Below are 22,254 nucleotides of genomic sequence, written 5' to 3'. Positions count from 1 at the left end.
GCCTTGCACCTCGTGTCCGGAGGGGTCCCCCCGGATCTGCCCCGTGCAGCCAGAGCAATCTCACAAACCAGCTCTGCCTGTGGTTTCCGGGCCGGGAAGCCAGCCTGGGTCTCCCTAGAGAGACCCCGCCCGGGTTAGAAGGCTGCCGGCTCCGGACCCTCCGGGCCAGCGACCGCGCGGAGGGCAGCGGCCGGGGTCCGCCCCCGGCGGGACTGCGCGCGCCCGCCTGCCCGCCTGCCCGCCCCCGGGGAGCAGCGGGCGACCCGAAGCGCGAGCCCGGGGGCCGGGGCTCGGCGTGGAGCCACCGCCTTCTCGCAGCACGCTCGCGCGCCCGCCCTAGGCCCACCCCGGCCGCCGCTTCCCGCCCCGGCTCCCGCTGGGCTCGGCTCGCAGCGCCGAGGCCGCTCCCTCCCTCCCTCCGTACTCCTGCCCCCGCCCGCCCCCCGCGCGCGCGCGGCCGAGGCGGAGCGCCGAGCGCATCGATTGGCCTGCCTCCCTGCGCCCGCCCGCCCTCCGGGCCTATCGCGCGTTCCGGGCTCGACTCGGCAGGCGGCAGCCGCGGCGGCTGAGGCGACGAGCGCTGTGGCGGCGACTGGGGCGGCAGAGGAAGGCGGCGGCGGCGGCGGCGGCCCGGTCCGGAGTCCCGCTCCGCTCCCCGCGCCATTTCGGACCCGGAGCGAGCTTGGCGCGGGCCTGAAGGAGGCGGCGGCGGCGGGAGCCTGAGGCGCGGAGGCTCCGCGGCGCGGAGAGAGAGGTAGGGCGCGGACGGCGGGAGCCTGGGCCGCTTGCCCGGGTGCCGAGCTCGGCGCGGCCGGCCGGGCGGGGCCGCGGCGCTGAATGAAGCCGGCTCGGGGAGGCGGGCGTGGGGCGCCGAGGTCGGGCGGCCGCCGCTTCCTGGACTGGGGAAGCCTTCCTTCCTCCTCCGCGCCGCCCCGGCCTCCCCGCTCACCCGCCCGCCTGCCCGCCAGCCCGGCCTCGGCTGCAGCCGGCATCCTTGCCCGGCGCTCGGCTCAACTTGTCGGGCGAGCCCCCCCCCCACACACACCCCAGGTCGGGTGCGAGCCCCCGGGGAGGTGGTGGCGGGAAGTGCTCGCACCCCGCGGCCGGAGGTCCTGGTGGATCTCGGGGGAGGGAGGGGGGGGGATATGCATCTGCCGCCGGGTTCGCGACCGCTCCCCTCCCCCACGCGTGTCTGGGCTGTGACATTGCCGCGGCCACAAAGGAGGAGGTGGAGGTGGCGGCGACGGTGGTGGCAGAACAGGTGGCCCACGCCCTGCGCGGAAAGCCCGCGACCCGCAGGGGAAAGCAGAAAAGTTAATGCGGCAAGTCTGGGTGGCTTTGTGTGTGCGGAGCCGGAGCTACGGCGAGAGCCGAGGCAGGGGGCTGGCCCCGAGTGGAGGAAGCGCCGGCAGCTCGGCAGCTCGGCTCTCAGAGCCTCAAGTTTGAATCGCCTGCTGTCCCGGCCCCTCCAGCCTGGCGGGTTTGTCCCTTGCCCTTTCCATTCTGACTCCAGAGTTCATTGTAGCCTTCGGGCGGACCACTGTGAAATTCTCTCAGCCCCAGCCCCGAGCCAGCCTTGTGAAAGCTCGATTTTCATCAAGGCAAGGAGTTTTAAAAAACAGAATGACATGTTACGTCTGTCGTGGAAGAATCGTCCGAGAAGACATGCTGAAAGGAAAGGCCTGTTCCTGATAATCACTTGGGAATTAGCCCTGTCTGGTGTCACTCCTGGACCGAGGGCCGGATTGCAGACCCGACGTGTGACACACAATAGACTTCAAGGGTGCTTGGTGTCAGGACATTTACTTTGAAACTGTAACCATCCTCGGGCATCCTGGGCTTTAAGAGATGGCAGTAATTTCATTTTACACCTTTTTTTATTATCAAAATTATTGGAATCTAGTCCTGGTCACACCCCTTTTCTACCTTTTGTAACTGGGCGGAAAGTGGGGGGGTCTTTCTGGCGTGAGATCTTCCTTGAGTAAGACATCTTTTTTCTAGTGGACTTAAATATTACTAGGTTTTAAAAACCCGACTTGAGAATTTTTATTTTCAGCAAAAACTAGTGTGTGAGTAAGTACCAGGAGACATGCCTCTAGTCACGCGTGTGATCTAGTATCTGTCCCCAGTAGACTCTAAGTTGGCCCGGAGGACTTCTTTACACCCCTAAACAATTATTGAGGACCTCAAAAAACCTTTGTGGGGACATACCAGAAATAACGATTTTTTATTTTTCAGTTAATTTAGAGCTAGAAATAACATGTCTGTTGGTCACATGAATGCATTTTTAATGAAAAATAACTTTTCTCAAGCAAAATATGGAATAGAGTGACATTGTTTTACATGTTAGCAACCTGTTTAATTGTATGTCTTCACTGGAGATAATTGTATTCTCTCGTACCTGCATCTTATATCACTGCACTCAGAGAAGTGTAGTAAGAAGGCTGAAGTACAGTTGTGATGAAAATAGTCTCACCTCTTGCTCCGCACACACAGTCTTAGCCCCACTAGGGTCCCTCCACTGCCCTGTCAGCTAGCACACGTTTGCGGAAGGGGCAGAGGTCCCATTTCCACGTGATTCCTTTCCTTTCCTGCCATCCCTGCATCTGTTATCAAACTCAAAGCAAACAGGTAAGTTATGTTAGTACTGGCTCCCAGGATGGCTCTAGGCAGACCAGGAGAGGCTAGGTGGCGCAGAGGAGGCAGGGAGGGGAATGAAGGTCTGGTAACAGTGGTTTCCTGACCTTGTGGTATTGTTACTGAGTGGCTCAGGCACAAGGTGAGGACAGTGTGTTGGAAAACAAAGTGCATTTGTTTCCTCTTTGTGTCTGCCTGAATAATTCTTGGTCATCAAGTAGACTGTAGTTTGTGTTTATTTACACTATACACACATACATTGATGTGGAACTATTCTACAATTGTGGCTTACTGCCATTCTTTTACACCCATGCCCCCTTTTATTTGTAATAATATGTATTCTATGAGGGAAAGGAGATAAAATGATTATTTCATTTTGTTTAAAAAAGTTTGGAATGGCAACAAAAAAATAACAGATTTTTTTTTCTGTTTGGGGAGTTAACTGTATAAATTGCCAGTTGTCACTGCACCTGTTAGAAGGCAGTGTCTTGTAAGCAGAGTGAAAGTTGCAGACCCCTGCTGAGGAACTCTTTATATCCGTCGTATTTTTCTCTTGCCAAAAGTAGTGTTTATCTCCGAATTTTACTCCATTTTGTTTTTCTTGTACACAGGTACTGTTTTTTAGTACTCATGTAGGATTATATATTAAAATTGATGTGATCTCTTATACGTAATAGTTGATCTCACACCCTAAGACACTCCTACTCTTTACCTTTGTTTTCCCCACAGGGACCTTACAGGTAAGATGGCATCAGGTAGTATCTCTTTGAAAATGCCACATGTTTGTTCAGTACCTAGGTTCTTCTTTGCCCACAATACAGTTTGGACATTAGACTCCTATTTTGTTGCCTGTCAGGGAGATTTCTGCAACTGTTGGCTCCAACAAAGACACTCTTGGCTACCTGCTTCTGACTGGATATCCAGACCGCAAGAAGTGCAGAGTGGGTGTGGGGATAGCTGTCAGCTTCTGTGGGTGTGTCCCAGGGTACACGTGCTCAGTGAGGTCATGACTGGTCCTCTGAGAGCCATAGCTGTTTGATCAAACAAGCTGAATGAATACAGGACAAAGGAATTGGTTTCCCTGTATTTTTATTAAGTGTTGATGAGGTTGTAGGCACAGCTCACTCCTATGTGAATCTGCAGTCACTGAGTTCCCAATGCCTTAGAGTTTTACATAGAAAGGTGAGTGTTAAAATATTGATAAGAGTATTTGGTAATCTTGTGTGCTACATGTTCTAATTTAGTTACATTTTTATTATTTTTATTATAAGGCCTGCTGAAAATGACTGAGTATAAACTTGTGGTAGTTGGAGCTGGTGGCGTAGGCAAGAGTGCCTTGACGATACAGCTAATTCAGAATCACTTTGTGGACGAATATGATCCTACAATAGAGGTAAATCTCACTTTATATCCTACCTATGATTTATGTAGGGCAGTCGTTCTTTGCATAAAAAGATACCTCTGATCACTTTTGTTTCTATGAGAAAATTACACTGAATGTACTTTCAGTTCTATGTCATGTCCTTTAGTTTCAAGACTTTATAAACTGAGTGATAGTAACCATAGATGCCAGGAACCCGACCTCTCAAGAGAATGTCACAGAGTAAGGTCCAGGGTGCCCACTGTGTGCTTGTATTTGCATTTTAATAAGCATATGTTATGATTTTGTGAGCTGAGAATATGGATTTGCATTTGACCTCAAGGTTTTTTTGTTTTGTTGTTTGGTATTTTGGAGTCAGGGTCTCACTATATAGCTCTGACTATCCTAGAACTCACTATGTAGACCAGACTAGCTTTGAATTCACATAGATCCTGCCTTGCCTGCTCTGCCTCCCAATTGCAGGACTAAAGAGGTGTACCACCATGCCCAGCACAAGTCATTCTTTTGAATGCATTTTATTTTTCTGAGTTTCTTGGAATTTTGATGTGATGGAGAAAATTTGATTATACTAGAAAAATAAAATCATTTGATGGTTGAGTTATTTAAATAATACAATTTGATGAGTAAGATCTTCAGGATTATTTTCAGACATTTTTTATTTCTTAAAAATCTTAATCAGTTAAAGGCCAACTGCTAAGTAATAAAATTAAAACCTGGATGAGATCATGAAAAATCAGGTAATGTGTCCTATTGCTGGCAATAGGTTTATGTTTTCCAGAGCAAAGAAGGGGGAGGAATTGTTCTTTAATTGTGCTTGTTAACTCATTTCTCACAAGGTTATTCACACATTTATGTGTGGTCTAAATATATTAAATTTAACATCAGTGAAGCCTTTGAAATAGCTTTTATTGTTAGATTATTTCTTAGACATCTTTACCGCAGTGTGAAGATGTCCCAGTCCCTAGCTTTTATTCTTTGTTCTAATGTCCCATTTTTAGATTTTCGAGGTAGGTGCTACTGTACCCCAGGTGGACCTTCAGATACCTGAGGCCTGGCTTGAAGTCTTGGTCCTCCAGCTTCTACCTCTTGAGTGACCCCTGTGCCTCTGTGCTCCTGGGGAGTCAAACCCGGGGCTTCTGGTGTGCTAGCCAGCCCTCTGCCCTCTACATTCCTGTTTCATGAGCCAGTTTAAAAAGAAAAAAATCAGTTCTGAAGAATTGTGTAGAGCTTCGGAATCTCTAGCAATGATACCTCAAATAGGTCAGTGCCCTGTTATTTCTCTCTGTGTCTTGAAGAAACACTGAGCTGAGATGGGTTTTGAGGGCATTGGTAAACTTGGAAAAATGTTTATATAACTTAGAACATTGAAGGTTGGTTAAATAACTGTTAGGAAGTGTCAAATAGTTTTAGTAGTACACCACCTTCCAAAAATAGAGCAGAATGCTTATTTGAGAAGATTTGACTTAAACATAAAATTGACTTTAATTTGGTTTCCAAATTTACATTTAAATTGGTGATGTAGAGCTCCTATGTACTGTTCTTTATACATTTGACAGGTCAGCTCAGTGCTGTAGGTAGTTCTGCTCTCTCCTTTGAGGAAGATTGAAGAGTTGACCCATTTTGAATGATGTTCTAAATCATGGTTGCTCGGTGTGTTCTACCATTTAAACCCAATGTAAAAGGAAGTTTAATAGAAGACATGAAGTGCAGAAGTTTTCCTGCGATTTGGAAGATGACGTCAGCAGAAGTAATCATCTTCCTTGGAAATCCGAGCAATTCCATTGTGCTTTCTCCTGTTTGGTCTTACAGCTTCATGGATATATACAGCATGAGGCCAGACGTGCAGGATAAAATAGTTAAGGAATCCTTTAGCTCAGAGTTGCTAAAGTGCAATATACACCTAGCACTCCATTATGTGTAAGGAAAGTAGAAAAGGTTTACAAATTTGAGTCTCTTGCTCTGATTATGATTTCTGCCAAGCCAGAAGACTTGACTCTGGGGAGCACTGATAACCTGTGAACTTTGAAACTGACATTCCCCCAGGTAGTTTAGCCTTCTGGAGAAAAGCATCAGATTGTCCCTTATCTTACAGGCTGTGGTGAGTCTCCAAAGAACAGACATGGTAGTTTCTTGGGGTAGTCCATTTCTAAAAAGACTTTAAAGAGACTTGATTAAATGAAAATGCCAGCTTCATACTTTACAAAAAGTTTTAATTGATGAAAAGTGTGGTCAGAGAGAAAATTCATGGAAGCTGGGTCTGGTGGCATATAGTACTCTGAGTCAGGAGGATTTCCAGTACAAGACCTGCCTGCATAACAGATGAGGTGCAACGGCAGCCTGGGCAACTTAATCAGAGAAGTGCATGTACTTCTCTGATTAGTTTCTCTACTTTTAAAAAAATGGCAAGAAGTTTTTTAAAAATTTAAATGATAGTATCACCAAATTTTATTTTAGTGACTTAGAATTTGTGAAAATTTTGATTTTTAGGTTTTTTTTTTTTTTTTTTTTTAGTTTTTTCAAGACAGGGTTTCTCTGTAGCTTTGGAGCCTGTCCTGGCACTAGCTCTTGTAGACCAGGCTGGCCTCAAACTCACAGAGATCCGCCTGCCTCTGCCTCCCGAGTGCTGGGATTACAGGCGTGCGCCACCACCGCCCGGCAAAATTTTGATTTTTAATCTATAAACTTGTGAGGTGTTCTAATGGGCCTAAGGATATTTAGCTACTTAATAGTAAGACTGAACTTAAATTTTCTGAAAACAAGTGATTTTCACTGTTGTATTTTTGTTGTTGTTGCTTTTTGGGTTTTGTTTGTTTGAGACAAAAACAAAACAACAAAAACTTGTTATTTGTATTTTTAACCTATAGGTACAACCTGTGATTATATCAGTTATAAATTTATACACACAGAGTTTCTCTGTCTAGCTCTGACTGTCCCGGAATTCACTCTGTAGACCAGGCTGGCCTCAAACTCAGAGATCCACCTGCCTCTGCCTCTGGAGTGCTGGGATTAAGGGTGTGTGCAGTTGCTGCCTGATCACTATGGTATTTTTTAAAAGTAAGAGAGTAGCTGTCTTTCAAACTAAGAAAATATTTAATAATCTTCTAGACTATTCATCAGTATGCTATGACTTGAATTTAATTTTCTAATAACAACCTTATGGAAGATACATAACAGAGAAGAACACGGGTGTGCCCCTGAAACACATTAACATTGGACACAGTGTAGATGAGAATCACCTTTTCTGTTCTGAAATATTTTTGTCTTTTATGAAGTCCACTAAAGTTTTTCAAAGAAATAATTAACTTGTTAGAGAGACATGGTTATTACGACCTCATAGGAAGTCTCAAACAATACTCAACTAGAAATAGCAAAGAATTAACTAGCCCAAAATATCAGTGGTTCTGAGGTTAAATAAAGTCTTGTATGTTGCATATAGTTTTAAACATTGCTCAGATTATCAAGTTCATGCGCCAGTAGGAACTTTTACTTTGGTTTTCAAGTATGATATAGGTTTAAGTTCACCTTCTGTAAAGTTAGATTACCGTGCATTGTGCTGTCTTTCTCTGAAGGTGTGTTAAAATATTGTGACTTGAAAATAGTCTTATTTTAAAAGCAGTTTTGTTTGAAGAAAACTTGGGGAGTTTTCTTTGAAGCTGTGACCAGCTCTTCTCCCTTTGGTGAGTGCCCTCTGCTGGTAACTTACTCGCTTTTATAATAGAGAACAATGAAAACTCAAGTTTGTTATTTTTTTTATTTTAAGCTATAGATACAACCTGTGATTCTATCAGTTTATAAATCTGTCAACTTTACTTGGATGTCTTGTGTAATTAATAGCTTTACATTTTAAAATAAGTTTTACTCTGCTAATTACTGATACAGAGATTACTATGTATATTACCTAGTCCTAGCTACGTAGATGAAATGTGTACGAGACAAAGGGAGACAGAGTAGAACAGACTGCATTTCCATGTGAGTGCTGGTGGGCTTAGCTTGTTGGATGAAAGGACTAAAAGCTGCAGTGTGTTCTGAATTTGCTTGCTTGTGCTGTGGGGCCACTGCATGGACTTTGAAGCATCGTGTGTCAACAAAGGATTCTAGGAAGGGCTTGTTCAAAATGACAAACTGTGAAGGTTCCCATTTTGTATACCAGTTGTCTGTTAGAAAAACCACAAAATTCAGGCAGTGTATTTTGATCAGTATTGAGTGTTTACTTAGTATTTATTTAGACCTGAATTTTAAAACCTTGTTGGCTTGTGTATCTGAGACTTTTATGAATAGGTTTTTTTGTTTTTTGTTTTTCGAGACAGGGTTTCTCTGTGGTTTTGGAGCCTGTCCTGGAACTAGCTCTTGTAGACCAGGCTGGTCTCGAACTCACAGAGATCCGCCTGCCTCTGCCTCCCAAGTGCTGGGATTAAAGGCGTGCGCCACCACCGCCCGGCGAATAGGTTTTAACAAAACCTGGAATCCCTTAGTTCATAAAATATTATTCAAAGCTCACTTTGTCCCATGAAGTTTTCCTGAGGTTTGGAGAAACACGAGGAGCCAAAAGGCTAGATGACTTTCCTTCATGACGCTTACTTGTCTTAGATGTAATTTTAGGAGCAGAATTTAGTTTTGATCCAAGGCTATATACTTTGAGAGCATTAATTTCTTGCCTCTTTGCTGGGAATGAAGCTCCTTGGTAGAGTTCTTACCAGGCATGGGTGCCAGGAGCTGAACTCGGGTCTTCTGCCTGAGCAGTATGTACTGTTAACTGCTGAGCAATCCAGGCCCTATTATTGTGATCTTAATTTAATAAAATTGGTAGGAATGAATAATGATGAATATTGAGAGAGTTAGGGATGGATATAGCAACTGCCTTAGATAATGTTATTAGTTTTTAGTAAAGTCCATCATGTAGGGAAGTCAGGGCAGGAACTCGAGGCAGGGACTGAAGCAGAGGTCATGGAGGAATACTGCTCACTGACTTGCTCTCCATGACTGGCTAAACTTACCTGCTTATTCAATTCAGGACTGCCTGCTTATGGTGACTCCACTCATAGTGCTGGCTGGACCCTTCCCACATTAACCATTGACCAAGAAAATATCTCACAGACTTGTTTAACAGGCCAGTCTGATGGAGGCATTTTCTTTTTTTTTTTTTTGAGGCATTTTCTCAATTGAGGTTTCTTTCCCAAATATGGCCCTTCCTGTGCCAAGTTGATAAAAAAAAAAAACCTAAATAAACAGAAAAACTACCAAGCAGTACAGAACTCAGACACATACTTTAATATTAGATAGTATTGCTAGGAAGAATATGGGGACATCTACACAGTGCATGCTGTGGTACACATAACTTCATCAGACTCACTGATGGTCATTTTGGCAACACATACCAAAATAAAAACTGCATGTCGTTTGACCAGGTAATTCAACTGCTCAGAAATTGTCCTGTGGATTTAATTGCTAAATGTTTAAAAGATGGCTCAGCAGTTAAGAGCACTGATTATTCTTCCAGAGGTCCTGAGTCCAATTCCCAGCAACCACATGGTGGCTCACAACCACCTGTAATAAAATCTGGTGCCAACTTCTGGCCTGCAGGGACACATGCAGGCAGAACATTGTATACATAATAAATAAATCTTTAAAAAAATATATGTTTTAAACAAGAATGTTTATTGTGCCAGTGAAGATTATTAACCTAACCCAGGTTTAGTTCATAGCACCCATATTGATCAGCTTACAGTTGATTGCAGTTCCAGCTCTCCAGTGTCTGATGCCTTCTTCTGGTACCTGTATCTATATGATTTACTTACATGCTCTCAGGCGTGTGCACGTGCCTCTCCCCACATATGTCAATATAAAATAAAAACTAAAACATGAAAATAACTACATGTCTGCCAATGGAAAATTAATGCATAATATTATGATCCGTCCATCAAGTTATGTTTTCAAATTGTTGTAAAAGATTAAGTAAGCGTATATGTACTAACATTGGAAAATGTCCATTATATTGTGCTGAACACTGTTTATCTAGATTTTATTACTCCTTCATCCTCGGTCATCAAATTTAATTTTTAAAAGTGAATACACATACTTATTCTCCAAAAGTAATTAGATTCTATTGGAGCTGAGGAGACAAAAACAGAATTTGGAGGTAGAGTGCTGAAGTTTTAGATTGATACAATTAGAATATCCTCTTTTTACATTTACAGTGAGTTTCACAATATGGACAACTCTTGGTTTAAGGGATTTGACAAGGCCAGGTAAAAAGAAGGTTCTCCAAGAGAATGGCATTGGCATCTGTAATTGTTAAGACTGGCTCCATGGTCCTTTAAGCCTCGTAGTCTTACCTTGACACAAGCAGTAATTGGCGGGAGAATGCCCTGTGACTTCAGAAAGTCATAGATACGTGCCTTTGGATAGTCTTGTTTTCAAAACTGGTTTCTTTGAGGTTACTGAGATTTTTGAACTAATGGTAGTTTTCTCTCTTAGGAGTAGCAAACATTTTCTCTAAAGTATTATCGTTAGAATTTGGGAGATAAGTTTTTGTTTTCTTTATCCCTACTTTTAAAGAATTTTGTAATCTCACACTTTGTCATGGACACAAAGTTTTTAATATCCTTGTTCGCCAATCAAAAATAGAAATCCTGAACTGTTGGTTTTAGCTCTCCTTCCTTGGACTTGTCCAAGACCTATTTGTTTAAAATGGCAACTAGAATTGCAAAGATCATTCTCAGTGCAGATGTCTCATGATACTAAAAGGACAGGTCAGTAGTCACATGCTTGATAGACTATATAAAGAATTGCAGTTAACTTTTTATAGCACTTCATTTTATGAAGGGATTTCTGTTTTTAATTCTTACCTGTATATTTGGTTTTTATTGTTGTTTAAGTTTTTTTTATTATGTATACACTATTTTGCCTGCATCTTTTGCCTGCAGGCCAGAAGAGGGCACCAGATCTCAGTACAGATGGTTGTGAGCCACCATGTGGTTGCTGGGAATAGAGCTCCGGACCTCTAGAAGAGCAGCTGGTGCTTTTAACCTCCAGGCCATCACTCCAGCCTGTGTATTTGTACTGTGTATGATTATATCTATTTTTACCACGGAAAGAACAATGGCTTGGAGTAGATGGGGAGCTGAAGTAGTTTGCCAGTACCACAAGTAGTTTTGTGTACCACAAGGAAGGAAAGTTTTATAGCTGCCTGTAGCCAAAGACTCCATATCTATCTTTATCTTAGATTTCTGTTCTGGTCACTGAGACCTGCCTTTTAATTATGTCTTTATGTTAGATCAGGAATTAAAGTTACACCCATCTTCTCTACACTTCATCTCTGTTTCTGTCTTTAAAACACTGAGCTGAAAATCACATAGAATGAAATAACCTTTTGAAGTATGCAGTCAGTAATGGCCAGTCCTTCCTCAGTTACGGCCATCACTGCTGTCTAGTTCCAGGATTCCTCAACTCTTCCCCTTCCACTCTCTGTCCGCATGTGCATATTCTTGATGTGGAAGTGTAATTACAGTGTGGCTCTTTGTGTCTGGTTTTACATGTTTGCAGGGTTTACCCTTGTTACAGTATTGACACTTCATTCCTTTTTATGGTAGGGTAGTACTCTTATGGACATACCATATTTTGTTAATCCCTTCATCAATTAATGGGCATTTGAATTCTCCTTTAGGGTTGTGTTGAATAATAGTTCTGTTGTATACTTATGCACAGATTTTTGTGTGACCATCCCTTTCAGTTCTCTTGAGATTGGCCCTGTGTTTGACTTTGTAAGGACCTGCCCAGTTACTGTTCACAGCTACTGTATCAGCCACCTGTGAGGGCAGCTGTGCCAGGTGTGCAGCTAAGTGTTCTCACAGCTAGATGGACAGTCTTCTTATCCCTGCCGCCCTTTTGTCTCTTGTAACCATTTCCTTATTCCCCTACTTCCTTCTTTCTCCCTTTTGTTTTAACAGCTATTGGAGTCAGAAGTGCAGTAGATATTCCCACATTGAGCACTTCATATGGAGAATTAGTTAGGTTCTAGAAGACTAAAGAGCAGAAAGACAGCACTGGAGTAGTATGCAACATCCAGAAGTGGCTGCCATCCCTGATAATCAGAATTGCTACAAAGATTTGGGGGCTATTGGAATTAAAAACTCAAGATGTGCCCAGTGGTGCGGAGGCTCCCCCTGCAACCCTTCCTGGTTCCTCTGAGTGTGTGCTGAGCTGAAGCAGCAACTAGAAGAAAAATCTAAAACACTCTTCACAGTTTGTTACAATGCTTGCAGTTGGGATGGAGAATCTAAGTGCCCCTTCCCTAGAAGCATTTCAGTGGTAACTGGACAGAATAAAGCGCAGTCTGTGTGCAGGACTCTGCACACCCGCTTTGATAACTGGACAGAATAAAGTGCAGTCTGTGTGCAGGACTCTGCAAACCCGCTTTGCTTGTCTGCCCTGCTTTACTCCTTGCTATTTATTCTCCCGCTAAGCTAAGATGTAACAGCTCTCAAAATTCGTGGTACTCGGCATAGTGTGTTTTCTGTTTCTAGATTTTTCTCTGTTCCTGTCTACAGTGACCTCCCCCGATCTTTCTTGAATCATATAGGTCATGTAGGCAAACTTCATTCCTTGTACGGTGCTGCTGCACTTTGTCCTGTTCAATGGTAACATTTTCATTTCCTTAATTACTTACATTGATTTCTTTTCCTCAGATCTACTTCCTCCATTTACAGGCTGAGCTGGTTGTGCTGGTACACACCTGTAGTTCTATTACTTGGGGACTGAGGCAGGTGGGTTTTTATTTTGAGCTCATTCTGCCTGTAATCCCAATACTTAGAGGCAGAGGTGGACCACCTGTCTGAGTTCTAGAACCGTGTGTTCTATATAGGAGCTTCCAGAACTGCCTGTTTCATGAAAGAAAAAAAGAAAAGACGAAACAGAACTTTTGTGTGTGTGTTTTCAAACTGCATATAAATTGAATATCTTACATGAAATGCTTAGAACCAAAAGTGTTTCATGACATTGAATTTTCTTTGGGCCGCCAGCTCACAAAAAACAATATGGAGACTTATTAATTATAAATGCTCAGCCTATAGCTTAGGCTTGTCCCATTAGCTCTTATAACTTAAATGAACCAATTTCTATTCATCTGTGTTTTGCCTCGTGACTTTTTACTTCTCTTCCATCTTGTACCCCTTTTCCTCTCCATGGCCTCTGGCGTCTCTCCCATGCTTAGACTCATCTCTTCTTTCTGCCTAGCAGTCCTGCCTAACCTCTTCTGCATAGCTATTGGCCAGTCAGCTCTTTATTAGACCAAAGATACATCTTTACAGGGTGCAAAAAGATTATTTCACAACAGCTTCAGATTTCAGTTTCCAGGATTTTTACAATGTTTGTGCATATTTTACTGTATGAGTATCCAATATTTTAGATATTAGAACAGGTTTTTTTTCTTTTCTTTTTTTTTTATTTTTCTTTGTTTTTTTTTTTAAAGATTTATTTATTTATTTATCATGTGTACAGTATTCTGCCTGCATGCATGCCTGCAGGCCAGTAGAGGGCACCATATTTCATTACAGGTGGTTGTGAGTCACCATGTGGTTGCTGGGAATTGAACTCAGGACCTCTAGAAGAGCAGGCAGTGCTCTTAACCACTGAGCCATCTCTCCAGTCCTAGAACAGGTTTTAAATTAAGGAGCTGTAATGCCTGGCAGAAAATGTGATCTTTAGGATCACAGTGACTGTTCATGGGAGTACAGCAGAGTAGGTAGGAATGAATTTATGAACCTGTTTACATACTCCGCATCTCACACATCCCCCCTGCCTACAATTCTTTTTTATTTATTCATTTTTCTTTTTAAGAGTCTCATGTAGCCTTGGCTGGCTGGCCTTGAACTGAACCCAATAGACTCTGACCTCCAACTCCTGATCCTCATGCCTCAGCCTCCCAATGAGTTCTGGAACTACAGACATGTGCCACTCAACTCCAGCCTTGCCTGGTTCTGTTCTGTTACTAGTCATACCACGTTGCTATGCCGATCGCTAGCTGTGTTTGAGAACTGACCATGTAACCCTGATAAACAGTGATATGGAACACACCATTCTTTAATGGATTCAAGTCTTGAGAAGGTAATAATGTAAGGTGCATGACTATTTACAGAGAAAGAAAATTTCATAGTTTTTCCTGATAGATGTTGCTAAGCAATGAAAAGTACTTGTAATACATGTTAAGAAAACAGCAGACCACTACACAAGTAAATCCCCAAGCCACACACCATCTGGTCACTCTGCAGGTCTACTCGTAAAGAAAGAAAGGCACAGATAGTACCTGCAGTGTCTCAGTGGCTGCTGTCATTACTGTTAGGAGTCATAGGAGCCCTTTCAGTGAAAGTCTCATTAGCTTAAGTTTTCTGTTTACCTTTGCCTGCTTTCCCAATTTGATCATTCTAAAAAATGAGCGTGCTGAATATAATTGTGTTAACTAGAAAACCACAAATTGTTCTGGTCATTGGGGTTGCGTTGTCTTGAGTGATTTATCATTTCAAACATTGAAGGCAGACGGGTAGTGGTGCGCACCTTTAATCCCAGCCCTCAGGAGGCAGAGGCTGACAGAATCTGTGAGTTGGAGGCCAGCCTGTCTACAGAGTTCCAGGACGGCCAAGGCTACCCAGAGGGAAAAAAAAAAAAAAATACAAGTCAACATAAAAAAGATGCAAAGGAACCAAGGCATGGCAGAAGTAGGAAGATACAAAAATTAACATTATTCCTCAAAGAAATGCATGATAAAACCATACAAAATTTTTAGCTTATCAAAATATTTTTTTAATAACAATACAAAAATTTTGTTAGTGGTGATGAATGGGTGCATTCCTGTTTGGGGAAGTGATGTAACGCATATACTTTGTACACCAACTTTTTTGGGGGGGTGGAGGGTCCTGAGTTTTCCCAAGTAGCCCAGGCTAGCATTAAACTCTCTGTGTAATAACTCAGGTTGGCCTCCTCCCTCCCTGGGATTACAGATGTGTGTACCTCAAAGCCTGGCTGTTTTGTTGTACCATAACATTTGTACCTCATTCAGTTTAGCTCTTCATAGTCCAGAATTTAAGACAGTTGAAAAACTCAGCTATCCTTAGTATCTTACATATCATAAATGTTCTAAAATAGAGCATATTATTATTGTGTTTTTACATAACCATCTACAACATATGATTAAATGAAAATACCATGTACTAAATTTGTTAGTATTTTGTAATTAAAAATGACTTATTTTATTAAAATTTATAACTTAAAAATTTATCTTAAACTTATACTTGGTTTTAGAAGACATTTTAAAACCTGATTTGAAAATCTTTTCATGCAGATTAGTTTGTTGGAAGCAGTAGTTTTTGTGAAGATATGCAGTATCTTTAGAATATTTGAAATATCTTTCAAAATATTTTATATTTTATATCTTTCAGAATATTTGAAAGGGGCTGGGTACAATTTAAAAAATTTTGTTTTGTGTTTATGTTAACATAATTGTAATTAAAATTATATTTATCTTTTTTGTATCTATATTAAGTAGATGCATCCATTCAACAGATATTTATTGATTCCTGCAATGTTTAAGACTTAGCACTGATGTGTCATGCTGAGCGAAATAGGTGTAGTCCTGCTAATTTCCAGTTCAGAACCTGGTGGGGGTGGGGCATGGACTTAAATAAGTACACAGTTAGATACATGGCACAAAGGAGACATTGGGAATGTTGGAGGAGAGCTTGTCAGGTTTTGTTTCTAGGATAGAAAGGGACAGTATGGGGAGTCTGAGCAAATGACATGATCTACATAGGAACAGTTCTCTGCTTCCTTGAAGAGAACAGATCTAAGATACAGGAACCACTGCTAGGAACCAGTGGCTGCCACAGACAAGACAGCTGCCCTGGACTAAGGGAGTCAGAATCTGCATCTGCATGTGTACTAGGGAACAACTGATGGGTGGTGGTGAGTGCCTGGATGTGTGACTCACTTTGAGAAGAGGTAAATGCTGTGATACTGTCTATGTACGTTTTCTGTAAGACCTTTTAGGATGCCTTGTTAGTGGATAACTGTCATTTTAAATAAACTGTTATTTCCTTAAAATCATCATACATGGCATTGTTTCAAAGGCTATGAACATCAACGTGTAGATGGCAAAGCACGTGCCTGCTAATGTATGTATAATCGGTAGACAGACAGACAGACAGATAGATGGATGATAGGTAGGTAGGTAGATAGATGACAGGTAGATGATATGATATATAATAGGTAGATAGATGATAGATAGGTGATAGATAAATAGGAGATAGATAGATAGATAGATAGATAGATAGATAGATAGATAGATAGATGATAGAGAATTGCTTTCCAAAAGGAACGTGCCTCATTTTATCATCAGAAATGGTTTAATTCTACCTGCAGCTCCTTCTTGCCAGCAGAGTGCATTTTATTTTGAAGTTTTATGTTACCTCACAGATGGAAAATATGATTCTTTAGCATGGAATAACTTTTCCTTATTCTCATACTGTGCTGAGTGAGTTTAAGTGACTTTATTTTGTCCTGACTTACTGAGGATATTAGTGGCTAACTATCTGGTGAACCTTCTTTGAAGGCAGGAAATAACACTCATTTAACATGTGAAATATAGGTGCTTTTCTTTGCTCCATCATTAACTAGTTTCCATGTAGAATCTATTTTAAATTGGCTGGACTTTGTTATTGTATACTTTGATAATATGATCATTTATTATTAAGTAACAATTTGTTTTTAGGATAATTCAAGTTTGTGAAGTTATTTTACTGGCTTACAGGGTAAAATTGGCATATTTTTCTGAAAAGGCTATGTGGGTCTTTGTCACATCATCTTTGGGGACTCTTGAGTTAATTTTAGTTTCTTTGGGTATGTGGGGGGTATTGAGACAGGGTATCATTATGTAGACTTCGCTTGCCTAGAACTTACTGTGTAGACCATGCTGGCCTTGGACTCACAGGTATCTGCTTGCCAGTAGCCTTCTTAATAGGTGCTAAATGGCATCTCGTGGTTTTGTTTTGTTTCTCTTAATGATGTCAAGGGCTTATTGGTCACTGGTCTGCTTTGAAGATTATCTGAAGTGCTCTGCCCATTTTGAATGGAGAAATATGTTGCTGAGTTGGGTATGTCCACCTTTTAAAAGATGCACTGTAATAACCCAGACTGTGTTTCTGCCTTCTCAGGATTCCTACAGGAAACAAGTAGTAATTGATGGAGAAACCTGTCTCTTGGATATTCTCGACACAGCAGGTCAAGAGGAGTACAGTGCAATGAGGGACCAGTACATGAGGACTGGGGAGGGCTTTCTTTGTGTGTTTGCCATAAATAATACTAAATCATTTGAAGATATTCACCATTATAGGTGGGTTTAAGTTGAATACAGAAGTTGACTTTGGGAAGTAATGATAGCTTCATTTATTGATTCTTTGCTAATTGTTATACCTGTATAATCTTTAAGTTTGAAAACATTTGTGCCAAGTATGCAGAATTCCAGTTTTATAAATGGAGTTTTTTATTTTTATTTTATTTATTTTTTTATGTTTTTGTACATAGGGTTTCTCAGTAGTTTTTTGGAGTCTATCCTGGAACTTGCTCTGAAGGCCAGGCTGGCCTCAAAGTCACAGAGACCTGCCTGTTTCTGCCTCCTGAGTGCTGGACTGAAGGCGTGCACCACTACCACCCGGCACAAATGCAGCTCTTTGGGGTTGCAGCGGTTGCATAATTTGTCCCAGTTTGTGCAGATGGTAGTAGTGCTGACTGAGAACAAGTTTCTGATGCCAGGGTCTTTTATACCCTGTTTCCCCACGCTAGAGAAATAGAACTGTAATGTTTTAGAGATCAGATACCAACCAGAAACAGAAGCATGGATAGTCTGTTTAAGATGGTGCCACTCAGACGATCTTTAAAAAAATCATATTTTATTACAGAATTTCATAGGGTGACTAAGCAGTGGCCTTATGTGTTTTTTTTTTTTTTAAAGAAAATACATTTAGATGGCGTAAGAGGTTGAAGAATTAGAGCTATTGCTGGTTTTTATGACTGACAAATGTATGTAAGATTGCTTAATCATTACATGAGATGTACTTTACATTCTTTCCTGGGACTACAGTAGTCATCACATTGCTGATTAAGCTGTGCCACATAACCATGAGCAGCTGGGTAAGAAGGAGCATCTCAGTGATGAGGAAGCGCTTCTCTGCAGTGGTGCAGAGAACACCTGCGGATATGAACCCACCCCACTGCTGCCAAGCAGCATTTTAGACATTCATGGAAAATTGTGAAGGAAAATTTACAATTTTATTCTAAATTTAGGATTTATTTACATGTTACATTGACAGCAACACATGAAAAGGACTCTTTAACAGATACACATTGTAGTTTCTTTGGTGTTGCTCTTCAGAGTTGGAGAGCTGGCTCAGCAGTTATGGACATGTGCTTCCTTTCTTGAGGATCCATGCCAGTCACCTCATAACCACTGCAGCGGCAGGGAATCCAGTACTTTTGGTCTCCATTGGCCCCTGAACTCACACACACACACACTCACTCTCTCTCTCTCTCTCTCTCTCTCTCTCTCTCTCTCTCACACACACACACACACACACACACACTCTCTCTCTCTCTCTCTCTCTCACACACACACACACACACGATTAAAATTAAAATCAGTCTTTCCAGTGATTATCTTTCTCTCTTGAGTAGTACAGTAGTCTCCTTTTCCTATAGTTTAATTCTTAGACATTTTGCTCATGTTCACCTAAATCTGAAAAATACTAAATGGAAATTTCTAGAAATAATGTAGCTTCTATTACATGTTGTTACAATTTTTATTTTATATAAGTCTCTTACTATACCTAAATTGTCAATTAGACTATATTATTGATATGTATATATGGGAGAAATAGTATATGTAGGGTTTGGTACTGTCCCCAGTTTGAAGCATTTGGTCAGGGGTCTCAGAATATTTGCCCACAGATGTCAGAGAAAGGTGTTGTGAAATGTCAAAGTTATGTTAATGCTGGTAATTCATGTTTGGGTAAAAACAAGGGTGAACTTATTCACAATACAACTTTGGCTGGCCTTGAACTTACTTTATAGATCAAACTGGCCTGGAATCAGCAGAGTTCATCCTGCCGATTAAAGACATGTGCCACCATACCAGTAGATGAAAACATTTTCAGTTGTACTATACCCATTTATGTATCATGTTTCTAAGACAATTTTAAACATGGTACTTTCAATTTGGAACTTTCCAGTATGTTTCTTATTGTATATACTCATGCAAATGAATCCTTTCTGCTGTAGTTGAGACTATCAGTATTTGAGTTTTGAATAGACATGTAAGATCTTTGTCTTAGAGGAAAGAATAAGTAAGAAAAGACAGGAAAATATGGTATGATAGAAACTAGGATTTATATGAAGAAATCATTCAGTCAAGTTCTGTAGGACAAAAGTTGAGGGCAAGGTTTGAAATATTTTGTGTTGCTCATGCTTCTGTTTCAAATTTGTTTTTTCTCCAGAGAACAAATTAAAAGAGTAAAAGACTCTGAAGATGTGCCTATGGTCCTAGTAGGGAATAAATGTGATTTGCCTTCTAGAACAGTAGACACAAAACAGGCTCATGACTTAGCAAGAAGTTATGGGATCCCATTCATCGAAACCTCAGCAAAGACAAGACAGGTGAGTGACTGGGGTGTGAATGCCAGCATGGCTGTTGTTGGGTGCCAGTCATTCAGTGTGATTCACCAGAGTATAAACAATGTTTATTTGGCTTCCTTGAGTGGACAGTACTTTTTATCCAGGGACCATGATATTATTTTGGATTCGTCCTCTGTCTGTCTCTTTCTCTTTGTCTCTTTTATTTTATTTTTTCCTTTTGTGATGGTGGGGATAGAAACAGGATCTGTGTTCTACATCCTCCAGCCTGGCCTTGAACTCTCAGTCTCCTAAATCTGTTTTCGGGGTGCTGGGATTATGGGTGTGTTCCACTGCCTGGTGTTTTGTTTTCTATTCATATTGAAATTTCCACATACATTTTACATTTAGGATTCAAGAAATGTGGAAAACATTTTCCTGCTTAAATGATACAGACAAAGAACGGTGGAATAAATTTTGAGTTTCCTATTTTAGAAGCAGTTTTAAGAATTCACGTTTCAGCTGGGCATGGTGGCACACACCTTTAATCCCAACACTCAGGAGGCAGAGGCAAGTGGATCTCGGTGAGTTTAAGGCCAGCCTAGTCTACAGAATGAGTTCCAGGACAGCCAGGGCTATACAGAGAAACCCTGTCTTGAAAAAAACAAAAAACCAAAACAGAAAGCAAACAAAAAAGAATTTATATTTCTAGATTAAATTTTATTGTATCTGAAGAGTTATATTTAGGGAGAAAGTTTTGAGGGTCTAATTCTTTAGGGAGAAAGTTGTGATTAAAATAAGGGAATATTTAGAAAGTGAATAGATAATTTTAAATTATCAACTACATTGTTCTGACCAAAGTATATGTCAGAACCTGAAGTTTGTTTCAAAATCATCTTCATTTTAAAACTAACTTTAAATTTCAGTTGATAATTACATCATTTGTGTTTGCAGTGGTAGTTTAGCATAAGGGAAAACGCATCCTAGGAGTGAGTTCATAAAGACCAGGGGAGACTGTTGTGTGCACTGAATGTTGAGTTGATTTGTAGTGCATGAATTTGCTCAGAGATTTATGGGAATGCCCATAAAATGGTTTTGTAAAGTTTAACTTCTGTGATGAAATTTTTTAAAATTGAGGAGCACCTCATTTCATCACGCTTAAGTGTATAAAGGTCATCACAGAAATGTTGACTGCATTTTGTGAAGGATGCAAAAATTTAAATTTCAAACATGCAGATGGATGGATAAATACAAAGAAAATTTCCCTAGGAGGTCATATGTGCCTATTCTTAGCTGTACAAATAGGGTGCATGTTGAAAGAAAACAGTGGATTCAGTTTGAAGTCTTTATTTGTTTTATAAAAAGTGAATTCTTGTAGTTTGAATGTCACATGGATATCTCCTGGGTTCCGGTCTGTGCAGCTGGCTAAGAGTTTACAGAGACTTGATGTGCCTCACTTGGATGATAGAGGAACCACTTCATTCATGTCCATCCCATGTTCTAATGACAGGAAGAGGCTTGATTCTATGTTTTATTTCCTGGTTTCTGACCATTCTCGTGGATTTTCCTCAAAAGCAGCCCAGAAAACATAATTATAATATCTATGACTTTCTTCTATGTTAGAAACACTTCTTTTGAAAGAACGCAAATATGAAATGTAAGAATTTTATTGAAAACTACTATATAGACTTTACCATTAACATTTGACTACTTGCATTGTGTAAACGTATGCAGAAAGATACCTTTCATGCTAGTGGTCCTTGTAGTTGACATTTCACAGGAAAAAGGAAAGCCCGAGACTGGGCTGCAGCCCAGAAGAGCCTCTCATACTTGATATGCACACAGCCCAGTGGGATGCTACGCTCCTTTGCCCTTTGGGTAGTGCTGGTGTGGGATGTGGGCCACAGCACAGTGAAAGGGTCTCCTGCTTACCTCCACCTCTCACGCAGAAGGAGCTTCCAATAACTGCATTTAATTTATTGTTTGTGTTTGCAGAAATGCTTTTGTGTACTATGGTTCATAATTGATTAGAACATTGTCTGACTTCCTTTTAAAGTAGCCTTTTAGCTTTAACGATGTTCTCTCTCTCTCTCTCTCTCTCTCTCTCTCTCTCTCTCTCTCTCTCTCTCTCTCTCTCTCTCTCATACACACACACACACTTTGTTCATTTTTGTCTTGTTTTTAATGTGTTGATAGTTGTACAGCCCAGGCAAATCTCAGACTCATTATGTAGCAGAGGCTGCCTCTACCTCCGGTATGCTGGGACTACAGGCGTATGCCACTGTGCCCAGCTTACTTGTCAGTGTAAAGTATGGTACAGAAGTGAATTCATTTAAATTTGCGTTTTAGATAGTGTGAGTTGTCTAACATGTATAGAGGTAAGATATAGTAGAACTTCTTAAGCAGTGCTTAGCATTTGTATTTATGTCTTTTTTATTGATTTTTTTTTCTATTTATGTCTTTTGTGTAATGTGTTTCTAAACTATAACCTGCTCTTCAGTGAACTAGTTGATTTGTTTAGAAATGTATTTGCTTTGAGAAGTCATTAATATTGCTTGAAATTTAATATTTATAAAGTTATGGAAGAT

General features: G+C 41.0%; 1 protein-coding gene across 2 annotated transcripts in view; it reads left to right on the top strand.

Annotated features, from left to right (window-relative positions):
• Window positions 1-573: 573 nt before the first annotated feature.
• Kras (KRAS proto-oncogene, GTPase) overlaps window positions 574-22,254 on the top strand; it is a 35,257-nt gene continuing 13,576 nt past the window's right edge. Inside the window, exons 1-4 of one of the 2 annotated variants that reach the window (XM_050164732.1) lie at window positions 574-754; window positions 3,909-4,030; window positions 17,218-17,396; window positions 19,552-19,711. In XM_050164732.1, the coding sequence (XP_050020689.1) occupies window positions 3,920-4,030; window positions 17,218-17,396; window positions 19,552-19,711 (450 nt within the window). In that variant the 5' untranslated portion in view covers window positions 574-754; window positions 3,909-3,919. The remainder of the gene's footprint in view (window positions 755-3,908; window positions 4,031-17,217; window positions 17,397-19,551; window positions 19,712-22,254) is intronic. The other variant, XM_050164733.1, reaches the window with a different exon arrangement.

This window comes from Alexandromys fortis, unplaced genomic scaffold, assembly GCF_014885135.2.
Source record: "Alexandromys fortis isolate MF-2015 unplaced genomic scaffold, M_Fortis_MF-2015_v1.1 scaffold_153, whole genome shotgun sequence".
In the NCBI taxonomy this organism is placed as follows: Eukaryota; Metazoa; Chordata; class Mammalia; order Rodentia; family Cricetidae; genus Alexandromys; species Alexandromys fortis.
This window is presented reverse-complemented; position numbering and strand designations above follow the sequence as displayed.